We start from the raw sequence: 17,952 nt of genomic DNA, 5'->3' as shown, positions 1-17,952 counted from the left end.
GCTGTAAAACGAATGCAGAAGTTGGAAATAAATAAGGCCAAGGCAAAGTTCTACCAAGCTAAAGGAAATGTTACAAATGGGCCACACAAGAAAATGCCTAAGTTTCTTGTGAGAGTTGGTTTATTAAAAAGCAGAAGCAAGCCAGCAGCAGGAAAAAAAAAAAAAGGAGAGAAACAGCGTGCCAGGCCACAGAGACTTCCCCCCACAGAAACTTCCAGTCTCTGCCAAAAAGCACCTCACAAATCCTAACTTTTCTTTATATAGCTACACCATCTCCATATGCATGCTTATGCTTAATAGAAGGCAGGGATAGGGTAATGAGTTCTAGCAATCTCTTGGGCTTCTTGAGCATGTGTCTTCTTTGTGGTAGGGGTCACAGATGAGGCAGGGGAGGTCTTTCCCAATGGCATCCTAGCCTGCATCAGGAACAGTGTGGCCAGCAGGAGCAGGGAGGTCATTCTGTCCCTCTACACTGCACTGGTTAGGCTGCACCTCGAGTACTGTGTCCAGTTCTAGGACCCTCAGTTTAGGAAGGATGTTGACTTGCTGGAGCATGTCCAGAGAAGGGCAACAAAGTTGGTGAGGGGCTTGGAACACAAGCTCTATGAAGAGAGGCTGAGAGAACTGGGGTTGCTTAGCCTGGCGAGAAGGAGGCTCAGGGGAGACCTTATTGCTCTCTACAACTCCCTGAAGGCAGGTTGTAGACAGGCAGAGGTTGGTCTCTTTTCCCAGGCAACCAGCACCAGAACAATAGGACACAGTCTCAGGCTGCGCCATGGGAGGTTTAGGCTGGAGGTTAGGAAGAAGTTCTACACAGAGAGAGTGATTGCCCATTGGAATGGGCTGCCTGGGGAGGTGGTGGAGTCACCATCATTGGAGGTGTTCAGGAGGAGACTTGATAGGGTGCTTGGTGCCATGGTTTAGTTGATTAGGTGGTGTTGGATGATAGGTTGGACGATAGGTTGGACGCAATGATCTTGAAAGTCTCTTCCAACCTGGTTTATTCTATGTATATTCTATGTATCTTCTCACACAAGTACAGCTACAGGACTTATCTAAGGTAAACATTCTATGGCTCCTGAGAAAGTTGGCATGAGGTTCCTGTCTGAAGCTGAAACAATCTGAACGTTTACCCTCTGTTCTCAAAACAAACCAACTGCCACTACCCACCCTGAACACTGCAATCTGCAACATAAATCACAAACCACTCCTGCATTTATAACAGAAAGATCTCTAAATAATAAACCATTGGACTGGAAGGACAGTGAAAAATCTGTCTATTATTCTGAATTTTAGAATACAGTACCCAGGAAGACAAGTTTGCAAGAGTTTGGGTTTGGGGTTTGTTATTTTGGGAGTTCTGGGCTGGAGGGGCTGTGAGCAAAGAAAGGCAAGTTATTCACCATGGACTTGTCTTTGCCAAAGGAAAAGCAAAACTGGAAATCCCCAAGGAAAAGCTAATGTGCCTAGGGAAACCAATTGTGCTCTAAATCAGTGTTGGAAAAAGAAAGCAGTGATGGCTGATAGGGGTCCAAAGAGCTACCTGAGAAGTCTGGGGAAGTCCTGTAAGTAAGGTCACTCTGGTTTTCCTGATGCATGGCAGTATTTATGCTCTTTCTGAGCCACTGTATGCAAACAATCCAGGTGTGGTTTTTTTCAGCTCAGGCTGGTATGTAAAGACCCATTAGGCCTACTCAGTATTTTATACTGCTATGCAGGACAAGGATTTGGGATAAACTTTCCAAATCTGACTTACTATTTTTCAGAACTGAAAATTAGATGTTAAATGTATTACTACATTACATGGCACATAGAGTTTATTGGTTACTTAATGTTCTAATATTATTAGATATAAAGGAACACCAGATGAGAAATCTCTGTGGGAAACAAGAAGATCCATGGAAGCAAACTGGGGGATTTTCTGTTGCACTGCATCACTCATGCTGTGGTTTCTACCACTCTTTGTGGCAATTAATAGCTGAGGAGCAAGCACGGCTTTACTAGCCTAAAAATAATATTTATTCACTCCAATATTTCTATAATTTTAAAATCTGAGAGTAGCAAGATGACAAAAAATAAATAATTACTCCACCTACTCTATTTTTTTACAGCCAGGAAAATATTTTATTCCTCTCTGACATATGGTACACACTATAGGTAAATAAATCCTTACTACTGACAGGTTAATTGCTACCTAAGTGATTTCAAATCAGATATCCTCACCTGGATGCCAGTGATGTCTACCCACATGTCAAATACATGTGCACACATATCAAGCAGCGTGCCATTTTATTTGCACTGAATCAAACTTGAGGTAGACAAAGTCAGATCTGTCCAAGAGAGATTAAATGCGCTACTCAGTGTCCATTTTAATTTCCTCACATAAGACCCACGCCAGAGATCTCAGGAAGCCTTCATTCTTGCCTTGTTTGCAATGTCTTGTTTGCTTGTGTGTGTAGCACAAGATGAAATGTAAAAGAAACAATAAAAATTAAGTCTTCAGAACATTGCACCAACCTGTGTGGCTGCTCTTCCTGCGACCCAGGCTTGTGCTTTGCAGCCTTCTGATTTCCAAGCCTCCTCAGAAAGTTCTTCAGAAGAGATCTAAAATAATGCACATAATTAGGATTCTAAATGTATTGTGCTAAATTATATTTTACTTCTAGGAAACAGTCCTCTATACTTACAGAATTATTGTTTTATTTGCAAGTTGTAAATATCAGCCTGCCCTAGGTGATCCTGCTTTGGCAGGGGGGTTGGACTCGATCTCTGAAGGCCCCTTCCATCCCCTAACATCCTGTGATTGCAAATCCATGGATTAATTACCAAAACTGGGGGGGAAAAGTAAGATATCCAGAGTATACCAATTGGCTACTCCTGTAAAGCTTTTCTCAGGGGAGCTCATGCTATGCTTTCTACTGTGTAAAGTTTTGCTATCATTTTCTGGAACCTTAAATATCTCTTTTCTCTTATATTACACATTACACTTTAAATCTGTGGCTTGTAGCCACTTTAATATGGCTACAGCCTGTTGTATTTCTCACACTGTCACTCATATTTGTGATGAAAAATGGGGGTGTTGATTGAGGAGAAGCCCAACAGGAGCTGGGAGCGGCTTCCTGCAGCCTAGAAGGCAGCTGTGTGCTGGGCTGCAGCAAGGGGAATGTGGCCAACAGGGCAAGAGAGGGGATTCTGCCCCTTGAGTCTGCTCTGCTGAGACCCCACCTCAAATACCACATCCAGTTCTGCACAGAAAGGACTCAGAGCTTTTGGGGTGAGTCCAGAGGAGGCCACAAAGATGATCCAAGGGTTGAAGCACCTCTGCTATAAGAATAGGCTAAGGGAGCTGGGGGTGTTCAGCCTGGAGAAGAGAAGACTCCAGGGGGACCTTACAGCTGCCTTTCAGTGCCTGAAGGGAACCTACAGGAAGGTTGGAGAGGGACTTTTCATAAGGGTGTCTAGCAATAGGACAAGAAGATAGTTTTATGCTGAGGGAAAGTAGGTTGGATATGGGTCTTCAGTCAATCTTTTCCAAGAATCAGCAAAAATACTCACAGTGACCAAAACAGTGTGCAATTTCTTCATTGGGCTCAGCTGAAGGACCTACTCAGTTCTAGGTTCTGTACCATAATCCACCGCATCTTCAGGCAGACTGTGGTCACCAGTTCCTGTTCTCCTCCTGTACTTTCTTCTCCTTTCAGTTATTTTTACAGTAGTATTATAAAGCAGGCAAATATCAGAGAACAGTTGAATCATAGAACAGTTTGGCTTGGAAGGGACCTTTAAAAGCCACCAAGACAGCCTGCTTTTCGAGCCCCACATTGGGACACCAAATAGGGACTGTGCTGGGTTAACACAACCTGCTCTCACAAGCCCCCCTCTCTCCCCACATAGACTGGAGGGAAAGTAACACAAAAAAACCCTCTGGGTTGAGATAAAGAGAGTTTAATGAGATGATACTGTGCACAACTACCCCAGCCTATTTGCAAAAAGCACAGCAAAACGCAGAAGCAGCAGCAGAAGTCAGAAACCTCCCCCCACACCCCCTGACCCACAGCCCACTCAGCAGGAGACCAACATCCCAAACCTGGAAACTGGAAGCTCCAACCAGAACAGAAAGCCTCTCATGTTCCAAACTGAACTTCAAGCCTCAAGAGTCTTTGCTCCAGCCTGCACTCTCATTTTGAAGCTGGCATGATGGCAGCAGGGTATTGAATATATCCAGCAGATTAAACTCAACCCAGGATAGAGACTAAGAAACAACTTTACTTAATATCAGAGGGCTTGTTTAAAGGTAATCTGGATGTTGAGTTCTCTAAAATAGGAAAGCCAAGGTCCACTGATATGTCTGTACACTCTTTTAGAAAGATGGCAGCAAATTAAATAAGTATAGCAAATTAAACTTGCAAGACATCAGCACAGTCCATTTCTGCTCTATCTTCCATCATGCTGACTGCTTTGTAGAGGTTTATTACTATGCTAGTGCTCCTGTGTTCAGAGTTCTGGTTCATTAACTAAAGTAACAGAATACCCAAACAACCAAGGTAAATTGCTGCCTTTACACTGTCTGTAACCAGACATGGCACATTATTCATTAAGACTGGTCAAGAAACTGAAAAGAAAAAAACCTAAACAAACACTCAAGTCCAATGTATCAGAGTTGCTTGACAGCATTTATTGGCTGGCTTGGTTCAGCTCTTCAAGCATCTCCTATGCTGATAAATAATGCCAAAGTCACTGTCCTGATATCTGTTACAAACACATTTCCTATGCTCCTTCTGCCTCTGTTCTGACTGTTTCTGGCTGCTAACCTTTTCAAGTTGGATTTCTATTATCTGGAAGGGGGCAGACCATCCTCTGAAATATGAATATAACCCCTGTTTAATTGATAGCTCTGTTCTGGCTGCTGACAGGGAGGCTACAAATGTGGAAGTAGAGCAGAAAGCTGCAACTCTGGGTCTCTAAAATATGCTTTTAATGTTCTCAGCACTAGTTTTCAACAAGAGAATAAATATACAGTAGCTCTTCCATACTGCAATAGAAGACAACTCTCCAAAATACAAAAGGTACTTCATAACAGAAATTCCACACCCATTGTCAGAAAACTGTTAAAACACCCTATGTTTATGTGTGATTACAATTATTTTATAAGTTATATGGTTAGTTCCTCACTGAAAATTTTGATCATGTTGCTGGTGGAGTTGTTCAGGTTCCATCAGAGTTTCAACAGCTTGAGATGACTTCCTATCGCCTGCTTCAGTTATCTGGTGTTCTACCTTACCTAAGAAAGAAATACAGAAAGCAGGTTTGAAAGATTTAGGTGTTTGTTGGCTTTTTGTTTGGTTGTTTGGTTTTGCTGAAAGACTTAACCTGATTTTCCCTCCAAGAAAGTTGGACAACCTCTGTTTTGGACTCCGTGATCTCCAGAGGTTCCCTTCCAACCCCTACCATTCAATGATTCCATGATCTGCTCTCTTTCTGCCAAGCAAAATCTTTTCCAGGTTGTTTAAACTACCTAGCAAAATACTTCAGAGTAGCTCAAATAATCAAACTTCAGATTTATACTGGCTCCCACCACACAGGGATCCCAACCAGAGGACCATTGTAAATGGAGGAGTTAATGCAGAGGCACAGGCCTGTTCTGTCCTGCACTAGCTGCACCCAGAATGTGGTTTCCAGGCCTGTGTTGGCTGTGCACATTCCTCAGCCACAGAATAAATGCAGCCAGCAAGCTGAAGAATCTGTTGGCAGCATCTTCTCAGCACCAGTGATAGCCCTACCTGCCCTTTCTATAAACATGCAGCAAGAAGTTCTGATGTGAATCTGCTTTTTGTTTGGCAGTAGGAATGATAACAGAATTGTTTCCTTCTAAGAAAATCCTTGAAGAGCTCCAAAGATGAAAACAAGGCAACCTTTCCACAGAAACACATTCAATACTGCATGGCTTGGAGTTCTCAGCGTCTGAAGAGACAATCTTATTTACACTACCCTCTTTTTCTTTCTTTCACTGTTAACTTCCAATACTTGTCATTTTAAGAGGCATTTTACAGAGTCTTGAGTGTCTGGCTGTGAACTTAACAAACCAACATCTCCTGGTGCAAGACATAATTCCACTAAAATCCTAACACATGCAAACACTGTGAAACTCATTAGCTTTATTAAATCATTTAGAAATCACTGAATCATAGAATAGCTTGAGTTGGAAGGGTCCTTAAAGGTCACCCAGTTCCAACCCCCCTGCCACAGGCAGGGACACCTCTCACTAGAGCAGGTTGCTCAAAGCCTCATCCAGTCTGGTCTTAAACACTTCCAGGGATGAAGCAGTCAGAACTTCTCTGGACAGCCCACTCCAGTGTCTCACTACCCTTATAGTAAAGAACTTCTTCCTAATGTCCACTCTAAATCTACCCTGCTCTTGTTTAAAACTGCTGCCCCTCATCCTGTTACCACATGCCCTAATAAAAAGTCCTTCCCCTGCTTTCTTGTATCCCCCTTCAGGTACTGGAAGGCTGCCATATGGTTTCCCTAGAGACTTCTCTTCTCCATGCTGAACAGCCCAAACTAACTCAGCCAGTCCTCACAGGAGAGGTGTTTCAGCTCTCTGACCATCTTTGTGGCCCTCCTTTAGACCCTCTCCAACAGATCCATGTGATATTGATGTTTTTTCAGCCTCTGATCTTCTTTATTTCAGACTGATGCAAAGAAGCTGATTAACTTTCTAGTGTCCTTAATCTCATTGGCTACAACTTTTGATCCCTAATAACACACAGGCACAAGAAGCTCTTCTGCTGTTTTGAAATCATTTGTTGTGATGTGATGCATCCTTGAACTATACTGGTGTGATACTAAACACAGGAAAGCTGCAGCTGAACAGGGTGAGAGCTATCCACATCTGGTCTATTTTACAGCAAAACATCTCCACTTTAAGAGAGGCCACGTAACATTGCCTAGGAAGGAAATCCTGATGCACAAACAGGGTTTGCTTTACCTATCTTAAAAAGCAGTTCATCTTCCATAGCCAAGTTCTGTGTTGCAGATGCTCTGCAGAGCTTCAGTGCTGATTCTAAATGTTTGAGAGCACGTAGTGGATCTTCTCCCTTTTCAGCTAATGCATGTCCTAAAGAAAAACAAAAGAGACAGTTCCTAGCACATTAATTAACACAAAAATTACTGGTGCAAAAAAAAAGAAGCAACTTCCTTTGAACCAGTGCTGTTAAAATCCAATTCTCAAAAGTCTAAATGATGAATGGATATAAATGAAGAACTGTAATAGTATTTCACTACTTTATGATGCCACTGAGATTTATGTAGGCCATCCAAATGAAGCTCAGGCTACACAAATCAACCCTTTCACAAATAATCTGGATGAAGGCACAGAGAGTACCCTCAGCAGAAGGTTGTGCTGCCATGCAGTGTGACCTGGATGCGCTGGAGAGCTAGGCAGGGAGATAATTAATGAAATTGAACAGGGGTAAGTGTAGAGTCTTGCATCTGGGGAAGAACAAACCCATGGACCAGTATAGGTTGGGGGCTGCCCTGCTGGAGAGCAGCTCTAGGGAAAAGGGCCTGGGTGTCCTGGTGGGCAGCAGGCTGACCACAAGCCAAGAATTTCCCTTGTGGCCAGGAAGGCCAATGGCATCCTGGGATGAATTAAGAAGAGGGTGGCTAGCAGGTCAGGGGAGGTTCTCATCTCCCTCTAATCTGCCCTGGTGAAGCCTCATCTGGAATATTGCATCCAGTTCTGGTGTCCCCAGAACTATTGGAGGGAGTCCAGTATAGGGATGGCTAGGGAACATCTACCTAAGGAGGAAAGGCTGAGAGAGCCTGGAGAAGATGAGACTAACAGGGGGATCTCATTGATGCTTCTAAATATTTAAAGGGCAAGTGCAGGAGGATAGAACCAGACTCCTCTTGGTGTACAGTGACAGGACAAGAATCAGTGGACACAAACTGGAACCCAGGAGGCTACCTGTGAACACAAGGGGAAAATTCTTCATTTTGAGGACGGCAGAGCAGTTTTCTTACCGATTCTCATTTTGACTTGGGCTAGCAAGCTGATGTGTGGCAAGTAGGTATTTTTTGTTGGTAGGACTGGGCAAGTCAATGTGCTGTCTTCTATTTGCTGTTCAATGGGTTCTCCACACAAAAAAATCTGTGGAAAAAAGTATGATTTGTATAACCAAGTTGCAGAGAGCAAATTAAATGGCAATTTGAAGTAGTAGGTTAGGCATCACAAAACACCAGAGCTCAAATATGTCTCATAAAAAAGCAAAAGGAAAAGGTTTGATCATAGGATGTTAGGGGTTGGAAGGCACCTCTGGAAGTCATCAAGTCCAACCCCCTTGCCAGAGCTGGATTTCTGTGATGCTCACAAAATCCTTTACTTCAGTTTCTACCGGTCTTCTTTGCAGAGGAGTTTGGTACCAAATGAACAATTTCAATGAACTCACTCAAATTTATAAATGTTAGCCTTTGGTTTCTAAAAGCAAACTGCTTCAGATCAGTCTTTAAGAGGTCTCCTAAGTAACCCGAGCCTTAGAAAGAGACTAATTTCTACAAAGAAATCTGACACCCAACAAAGGCCAGAAACAAACCCACTCACCATATCTGGACCAGCCAAACGAGGGGCAAACTGAAATGTTAAGTCTATTGAAGGCTAGCAAGTCTCACAAATGGAAAGCTGAGGTCATTCATATGATTCCTTATTACTTGGTGGAACAGATTCTAGGTGCCACAGTATAGGAAAGGCATTGAGGTCCTGGAGCATCCCCAGAGAAAAGCAATGTAGCTGGTGAGGGGTTTGGAGGATTTCATATGAGGGGCATCTGGAGGGAGCTGGGGTTATTTAGCCTGGAGAAGAGGAGGCTGAGGGGAGACCTTGTTGCTCTCTACAACTACCTGAAGGGAGGTTGAAGTGAGGCTGGTGTTGGTCTCTTCTCCCAAGTTACTAGTGATATGACAAGAGGAAAGAATTTAAGTTGTGCCACAGGAAGTTTAAATTTGCCATCAGAAGAGATTACTGAGTGATGAGGCCTTGGAACAGGCTGCCCAGGGAGGTGGTGGAGTCACCATCCCTGGAAGTGCTCAAGAAGCTGTAGATGTAGCACTTAAGGGTATAGTTTAGTGGTCAGGGTAGTTTGGTTACAATCAGAGCCTGTTCCAGGGCTCCAGCACCCTCACAGCAAAGAAGTTTTTCCTCATGTTGAGGTGGAGCTTCCTGTGTTCTAGTTTCACCTGTTGTTCCTTGTCTTATTATTGGACATCCTGAGCAGAGCCTGGCTCCATCCTCCTGACACTGCCCTTCACAGTTTAGTAAACAGGAATGAAGTCACCCCTCAGGCTCCTCTGCTCCAAGCTAAAGAGCCCCAGCTCCCTCAGCCTATCCTCAGTGGGGAGATATCCACTGCCTTCAGCATCTTTGTGGCACTCTGTTGGACTCCTTCAAGCGGTTCTCTGAGGTTCTTCTGGAACTGAGGGGCCCAGAATTGGACACAATATTCCAGATGTGACCTCACCAGTGCAGAGTAAGAGGAGGAGGAGGACCTCTCTCGACCTACTAACCACAGCCCTTTTAATCTGCCCCAGGATGCCATTGGCTGTCTTGGCCACAAGGCACAGTGCTGCCTCATGGGTACCCTGTTGGAAAGCTTCTAGAATATATAATTAAGATTGTTGAAAGGATTTGCAAATGCTTGGTAAGTCATATACTCACTGCTTTAATGGTAAGCTCATGTGCCCCAATCAGTAAGTTTAATGGTTCCGCTGTAGAAGAGCAATGTTCTGCACCCTCTGCTGTTTGCAGTGTTGGTAGCTCTGCCAGAAGCAGCATACTTTTCACAAGAGTCAAAGAAGCTGGAGGAGAAATTAATGCATCTTCTTGGAGTAAACTGATGATACTCTGTTTGGACATAGACAATATAAACCGAAGCAGTTACTACTTCTGCTGTCTATTTACGAGGACAAATCACACAAAGTGAAGAAAGAAAATCTATTTTAGAGGCACTGTTTCAAACTTATTTAGTGCTAGCATCAGCTATTTCTGACTACATGAAAAATGTAGGGAAGCAAAAAGAACAGTTTCTCCTTTGTGCTCAGACCTGCAAAAGAAGTTTAATGCCTGCCACGGGATGTTCTTCTTGCAGGTCAAGAATAGCAGCTTGCAGCATCATTTCAGCCTGAGTCTCAATATCACCAAAGGCTTCTGCCTCTAATATTACTTCTTTTATCACACTTCTGCGTTCAGCCACAGCATTTTCTAAAAGAAGAGAATATATCAGTTGTAAAAGCACTATAGAAAAGACTTCATGGCATCTCCTATTCTTAAGAAGTCACTTCCAGACTAAAAAGTTGCAGCAAATCTAACACTAGACATTCCGCATTCACCATTTCACAGATTCTGTGCCAGATTTGCTTTAAAAGGAAAGAAAACTAATTTCATTGTCAAACTTCACTTCATCTGAAACCTTTCCATACACAATTTCGCAAAAGATAATGATCACTCCATGGCAATTAATAGAATGCTTTGTGTTTACATCCTCTAGGGAGAGAGCCTGTACTCAGAAATGGATTTCCCTTCTTGCACTGGACAAATGTAATACAAAGAGTTGCTTAGTGAGAATACTGCCCTACTGTGAATAAGAATTGTGTCTGAATAGGCCCACCTGCCCATTGCAATCCCAAAGCAGAGACCAAAAATGGGTAATACCTTCCATATAACCAGCAGCAGGTGTCAGCAGTGCAGTCACCAAGGTTGCACGGCACCTTAGCCACAGCCGTACATTGATTCGATCTCGTGCTGTCACACTGGGAGGCAGCCCAGCATCTTCAACACAGGAGTCCTCAGCAGTTCCAAAAGCAAAAGAAATGTTACTTTCTGAGTCAGCTACTTTACTATAAACAAAGCAACAGTGCAGCTTCAAGTCTAAATTAAATCAAATCAGTGAGGTGGGGGTTGGTCTCTTCTCCCTAGTATCAGATAATTAGTGATAGAACAAGAGGGAATGGCCTCAAGCTGCCACTGGGTAGGTTTAGACAGGACACTAGGGAACATTTTTTTCATGGAAAGAGCGAACAGGCATTGGAATGGGCTGCCCAGAGAGGTGGTTGAGTCACCACCCCTGGATATGTTTAAAAGTGATTTGGATATGGTGCTTGGGGCTATGGTTTAGGGCAGAACCTTGTAGAGTAGGGTTCTGGGTTGGACTTGGTGATCCTGAAGGTCTTTTCCAACCTGAACGTTTCTGTGATTCTGTGAAGCATGTCACAGAGATGGCTGCAGTATTCTGAAGAATCACTCAGTACATGCCTTCATCTTTGAAGACACATTCTAATAAAAGAGTTTGAAAGGAATATCCACACATACATACCAAGCGCTTCCTTTCTTTCCCTTTCCCTTGAGCAGCTGTCGTTTCCTCCCTAAAAATGTTTGCATCTTGGAGAAGTCGAATTGCAGAGAAAGCCAAAGCAACACTGTGATAAAGAAGAATATCATGGGGTTTTTTAAACTGCTAATTATATTTGCCATTTTATGTGTTTATTAGAATGGATGCCTCATTTCTGACCAAAAAACAACCCCTGCATTCAGACTGTAGGCAATGCAGTCTGAACGTCACAGAGCAGCAGTGAGAGAAAAAGTTTTGCCAAATGCCTGTTTTGCTGCTGCTTCTCCAAAAGATTGTTGAGGTTTGGTTGTTTAGGTTCTTTTGCAATTCCAATCATTCTCTACCCACTGAAGTACATCTTGATAATGATGCAAAAAGTACCTGCAGGCACCCCTAGCTGACCTCTTAGAAGGCTTTTCAGCAGGTTAATGGTTAAAAATGAAAACTTCCCATCTATGCTGCCTTTTTAAGCACCCTCTCTTCACATATGGCTGCTATGAAGGAAAAAAAAGAATGGCAAACCAAAACTAACTCACAAAAATTATGAACATATTAAATTATTTTTACCCCACCAAAATGCTGTACAGAGTTTTTTCATGCAAGTGAGATTCTGCCTCCGAGTGATTTTACTGCTTTTGAGGAGTTTTAGACTAATTGCTGCAAAGGCAAAGATCTTGATTCATGTGCAAAGAAGTCAGAACACGAGCTGCACTACTCTGAAATTACTCACATCATTCTGCCAACATGTATCTAAACCACAGGATGGATAACCTCCAGAGATAAGAGGGTAGTTAAAGTCTTCCTGTCATTTCTAATTCTATCCTGCTTGCTGCTTTTGTGATGCAGACCTAGATGGATTACACCAATTCAGTGCAAACAGACCCCAGAGTAATAAGAACCAAAACTGTTAGTATCTTGACTTTCAGCTCCCAGAATACAGAATGAATCTCCATCATCCCTTCACCTCAGTTTTATTCCACAAAAGGAACTTAGAATAAATCCATGCTGGATTTGATGATCACCTTCTCACTAACCACAGAAAGGATGAAACAGAATTTGCTTATAAAAGCAAAACAGACAGTAAGGATAATGCAGTGAAATATCCCAGCTGCTTCTCTTCCTTTTTATTAAGAAGAGTTTTCCCCTGAAAGCAGACATCAAAGTTAAAACACAGCAAAACCTGATGTTTGTCAAAATATTGTCTGAGATGCTATGGCTAACATTTCTCAGGGAAGCTGGAGCACCCAAGAGTATACAGAGGCTTTTAAGAAATATTAACCTAACTTCCTGAGCAGCAGCACCTCCAGTTAACTGCTCTTGTCAGTGCCTAGCAGTTGTGAAAACGAGGCCATTTTTACCTTGATGTTTGCATATAAATTTCACAAGCTCAAAGATACATAAATCATAGAATGGTTTGGGAGGGAAGGGACCACAATGATCATCTAGTTCCAAGCTCCCTGGCATGGGCAGGGACACCTTCCACTACAACAGCTTCACAGTATCACAGTACATTAGAGGTTGGAAGGGACCTCAAGAGATCATTGGGTCCAACCCCCCTGCCAAAGCAGGATCACTTAGGGCAGTCCACACAGGAATGTGTCCAGGTGGGTTTGGGAAGTCTACAAAGAAGAAGACTGCACAACCCCTCTGGGCAGCCTGTTCCAGTGCTCTGTCACCCCCACTGTAAAGAAGTGTCTCCTCGTGTTGAGGTGAAATCTTCTATGTCCAAACTTGTATCTGTTGTTTCTTGTCTTATTACTGTGCACCACTGAAAAGAGCTTGGCCCCTTCCACTTGACACCCACCCCTCAGATGGGGTCTAATGGAGTCTAATGAGATCCCCTCTCAGTCTTCTCTCCTCAAGACTAAACAGGTTGCTCAAGGCTTCATCCAACCCGGCCTTAAACACCTCCAGGGAGGGAACATCCATGACCTCCCTAGGCAGCCTGTTCCAGCATCTCACCACCCTTACTATAATGAATGTCTTCCCAGTCTAAATGTACTGGTTTAAACAGGAATGTATTCACATAAGCACAACTCTGAGTAATGGGAAAGCTCACATCCTTAGGAGGAACACCACGCAAGTACTCTCCTGGAGATCAGTGGAATTAGTCCTATATAGAAACTTCTTCTGAGGGGTCATTTCTCTTTTTGCAAGACAGAAGCTGGAGGTGGAAGCTTGCCTTGATGAAATTTTTGTGACCCTCTTCTGCTGTCGAGAAGAGTGATGGGTCTATATATTCCCCCTGACAAAATACACACCCTTTTATCAGCTGAATCGGGAAGTGACAAGATGATCAAAATAGGAAAGTACAGCTGACTATAACAATTTCACCACTAAGTCATTTTGCCAAAGGAAAAAAAAAATGATGAATTTCTGTAATATCATGCAAAGTTTGATTTCTAGGCTGGCAGGCAGGAAACATTCAGCCTGTCTGAAGGAATGTTTCATTTGTATCTGAGGCAGATATATCAGCAGTTTCCATGGATGGCAGTGCAATAAAATTGTAAAACAGGCTAAAAAACCCCAAGCCCTTGCTTTGTTTGTTGGTGGGTTCTTGGTTTGTGTTTTTTTTTTTCCCCCTGCTACCTGACCACTATCAATATATGACCATCAAAAACTATCAAAAAATCTGAGAGACCCAAAACAAAGGATCCATAAAATGCTTGACATCCATTGGAGCCTAAAAAAGTTTCTCCAGCCTGAGACAAGTTGTAAGGCAAGAGATAAACTCCAGCTTAGAATATAATTGCATGTCTGAAAGAAGGGCACTGGGAATGGCTTGCACACTGGAACCAGCTTAGCAAAATGAGAAAATTTGGGTCAAAGCTCTACTACTACAGGTTGTATCAAGCCTAGTGTCACACTAAACTAGGTTTATGCACAGGGTATTTCATAAGTCTGAATCCTGCCCCTTAGTTACAAACATGGTAGTTGTCAAAAATCCACTGGCACTCAAAAGCACAATGAGGTCACTGTCCAGTGACATGTTGGTTTAGACACTGGGATCATCTCCCAAAGGTAGTGGTGGATTCCTCTGCACTGGGCAGGTCTAAGACTCAGCTTGACAGAGTGCTGGGCCAGTTCATTGCAACTTTACTGTTACCTAGAAAGCTTGGATCGGATGATCCTTGAGATCCCTTCCAGCTTGGCATTCTGTGATTCTCTTTGACTAATTTACCATAAATTGATCTAGTTCAAAAGGCACTGAAATGGATTAATATTTCATGATGGTGAATGCCCCAAAACACCTAGAAAGCTTGGCTCAGGTGATCCTTGAGGTCCCTTCCAACCTGGCATTCTGTGACTAATTTATGGTAAATTGATCTAGCTCAAAAGACACTGAAATGGATTCATGTTTCATTGTGGTAAATGTCAAAAAACAGCCTACAAGTTCTTACTTCATACCTTCACTAATGACTTTACCAGTGAATTATTGCAGCCCTAATAGCTGCACATTTGGGGAACTTTGGTCTTTTAAAAGAACATAAACAAAGCCCAGGTGGAAAACCATGCTGCAGTACTCTTAATGTTTTCAGCTCAGCAGTCTACGCAATGCTGTGAAGCTCCTGTCCTTGCTAATTTTAGTTTGTTCTTTCTGTACCACAGCAGCTAAAAAAGGAATTGTCTAATTTAAAGGAGGTTTGTTTATTCACTTAAGACAGATGGGAGGAGGAAGCTGGTTTGCATCTATTCTTTGTTAATTGGGTTAAAAGCTGGGGGGGGAACCAAACACTGACACTAACTTATCTGTTGGTCTGCTAAATCCCCTACCACTTCAACAGTGAGACTGTTGCATAGAGGATTCAAAGGAAAAAAAGTGCAGCCTTGTGTAGTCAAGGCTGTGCAACCTAAGATTGTCCATAGTATTACTTACCTGGAAGCTGCTTGATGTCTTTGCTGACAAATAGCAGCAAGCTGAAGTTTGGCCTCAATAAGAGCCTCTAAATCTTCAGCAGAACACTGAGATGTCTCCCCATTATATTTGTTCTTTAAGCTCTGCACCAGACAACTAAGAATTTCTTCAGCTTCTGTCAATAAAATCCCCTAGAGAAGAAGAGAGCATTGTATGGCATCACAAAAGGCCACCCTCTATAATCTTTCACAAGAGCTGGGTGCCTGGGGACTCAAGGAAAGCAAATGTCACTCCTATTATCAATAAGGGCAAGAAGGAGGACTCAGGGAATTACAGGTGGGTCAGGGTCCCTTCAGTCCTTGGCAAGGTGATGGAGCAGCTGGCCATGGGACAAGAAAGTAATCAGGAGTAGTCAACGTGGCTTCAGCAAGGGGAATATCTGCTTGACCATCCTGATAACCTTCTGGGATGAAATGATTAGCTTGGTAGATGAGGGGAGACCAGTGGCTATTACTTACCTGGACTTCAGTAAGGCTTTCATCATGGTCTCCCATAAGATCCTCATGGAGAAGCTAATGACATATGGGCTAGATGAGCAGACAGTGAAGTGGTCTGAGAACTGGCCCAATAGCCAGCCCTAGAGGGTGGTGATCAGTGGCATGAAGTGTAGCTGGTTGCCAGTAACTAGTGGTGTACCCCAGGGGTCAATATTGGGTCCAACTCTATCTTGATTCATGATTTGGATGATGGGGCAGAGTGTACCCTCAGCAAGTTCACAGAGGACACAAGAATGAGAGGAGGTGACACTGGTGAGGCCATGCCTGGAGTCCTGTGTCCAGTTATGGGCTCTCCGGTGCAAGAGAGAAAGGGACATACTGGAGGGAGTCCAATAAAGGGCAACAAAGGAAGATACCTGTGAAGGAAGTATGTGCCAGCCCTCAATTTTGGTCTTTTTGTGATGTGAGATTTCCAAGCATGATGTGTACAATTAAAACAAAACTAAAACCAAAACCAAATACTACAACAACAACAAAATCCCAAAACAAAACAAACAAACAAAAAAAAAACCACAACAAAACACCTCTTCAAAGAAGGTAATTAAAGGTGTGGCATGCTTTCTCCAAGATAAGGTATCATGAAAAATCTGAGACATTATACATATGGTAGAAAGCAGTTTCCCATATGTAGAGAACGCTGCCCCATCAAAGAGCCTCTGACACATTCTACAGGCACCTCTCACTGAAGGGAGAAGATTTTAGCCTTGAAATGTCATTCAGGTTTCACCCTTGCTGCTGAAGCAGTCATACTGAGGTCTGCTTGTGACAATATTTCCCATGAAGACCCTCTGAAGAACTGCACTAAGCCAGCAAGACTTGGTGTATGGTTAGCAAGATTCCAGGCAGATTAGACACAGAAATTTCTGCCCCCTTTATTCGAGCCGCGCTCCCATGTGCTGTCTGTTGGGCTGAACGCATTAGCAATGTTTTTGGAACAAACTGCTGTATCTTAAGCCTTTTTTCCATAAAAATCAAAATTACCTTCAGCATGGCCATATTTAATTCAACCTTGCAGTCAACAAGCTTCATCATTGGGCCTCTTTGCTCCCGCTGTCCTGAATTCTTATCAGCACCACCTGTCAAATACATTTCAGGTGAAATTTCAGAGCTTAACAATTGGATTCTATGATCCTAAAGGTCTTTTCCAACCTCAACAATTCAGATTCTATGATAACAAATACAGAACCAAAGCATTCTCAGCAATTTGAAGACTATGCTCCTTCCCCCCCCCCCCCCCCCCTGTATTTATAATTGGGATTTGCAATCTCAAAGAAGTGAGGAAGACAGCTGTAATAAAATTAGAGCTATTAAGCTAAGAAAACCTTGGGGAAAACTTAATGCTTATTATTTCAGTAATGAGATCTTGCCAGCAACATTCAATATGCATATTGTTTATACTATGACTTGTTTCTGACCTGGCATGTCAATGCATATGCACTTAAAAATAAGTTATCCTCAGAAAAAGTTGCAGAATAAAGGCACTTTTCCACCACCCTGATAATTACCTTTGACTTTTCCTGCTGTAATTCTGCTTGGCTCCTTCAAGCTGCTGTGATCAACAGAATAGATGTGCTTTTCCACTTTCACAGGTGCTTCACATATTGTGGCAGAGAGGCAAATGATGAAATGCATTTTGGCTAAGGCAAATTTATTGATCATTTGCTGGCTGCACAGGGGCACCATTGGTAAAGGCAGACTCCAATTAAATACATCTTCCAGTACCTACAAGAAAGTTAAGGATCAGGACTATTTGAAATGACAAATTTTGCATTTTTCTTTTCAAGGCATGTTCTGCTTCCACTAATAATAATGCTTATCAGCAATTAACATGAATAATACTAGTAATATGCTCTTAGTAATTATGGATGAGCTGCTCTTTCCTAAAGTTAATTCATCCCTTAGTGGAACTTGCTACAGCCTTGCTCATCAATATTCAAGGCTCGTCTACAAAGTTCTAGCTTTTTATTACTCTGGGTGAGTTCTAGTTTTCTGCAGTGTCCATAGCACTTCTTGAGCTAAGGTACTCACAAAAACATGTGAGTGAATCTGTAGCTCTGAAATGTCAACTTAAAGGAAAATCTGTTTGTAAAATTCACCCTAACTAGAAAGATTAAGCAAGGAGGGGGGGAGGGAACAATTCTTGTGTCAGACCACTCTA

At 42.7% G+C, this 17,952-nt stretch overlaps 1 protein-coding gene across 1 annotated transcript in view; it reads right to left on the bottom strand.

The window, feature by feature from the left end:
• CFAP54 (cilia and flagella associated protein 54) overlaps positions 1-17,952 on the bottom strand; it is a gene marked incomplete at its 5' end in the record, with an annotated part of 119,110 nt that overhangs the window by 12,531 nt on the left and 88,627 nt on the right. The window contains 13 exon segments of the mRNA XM_054168042.1: positions 1,862-2,005; positions 2,518-2,604; positions 4,812-4,857; positions 5,173-5,281; positions 6,989-7,117; positions 8,026-8,152; positions 9,713-9,898; positions 10,098-10,255; positions 10,706-10,838; positions 11,367-11,469; positions 15,259-15,428; positions 16,776-16,870; positions 17,300-17,516. Of these exon segments, the coding sequence (XP_054024017.1) occupies positions 1,862-2,005; positions 2,518-2,604; positions 4,812-4,857; positions 5,173-5,281; positions 6,989-7,117; positions 8,026-8,152; positions 9,713-9,898; positions 10,098-10,255; positions 10,706-10,838; positions 11,367-11,469; positions 15,259-15,428; positions 16,776-16,870; positions 17,300-17,516 (1,704 nt within the window).

Source organism: Dryobates pubescens, chromosome 15 (assembly GCF_014839835.1).
Source record: "Dryobates pubescens isolate bDryPub1 chromosome 15, bDryPub1.pri, whole genome shotgun sequence".
NCBI classification, from domain to species: domain Eukaryota; kingdom Metazoa; phylum Chordata; class Aves; order Piciformes; family Picidae; genus Dryobates; species Dryobates pubescens.
Note: the sequence above shows the minus strand (reverse complement) of the source record. Positions and strands in the feature narration are given on the sequence as shown.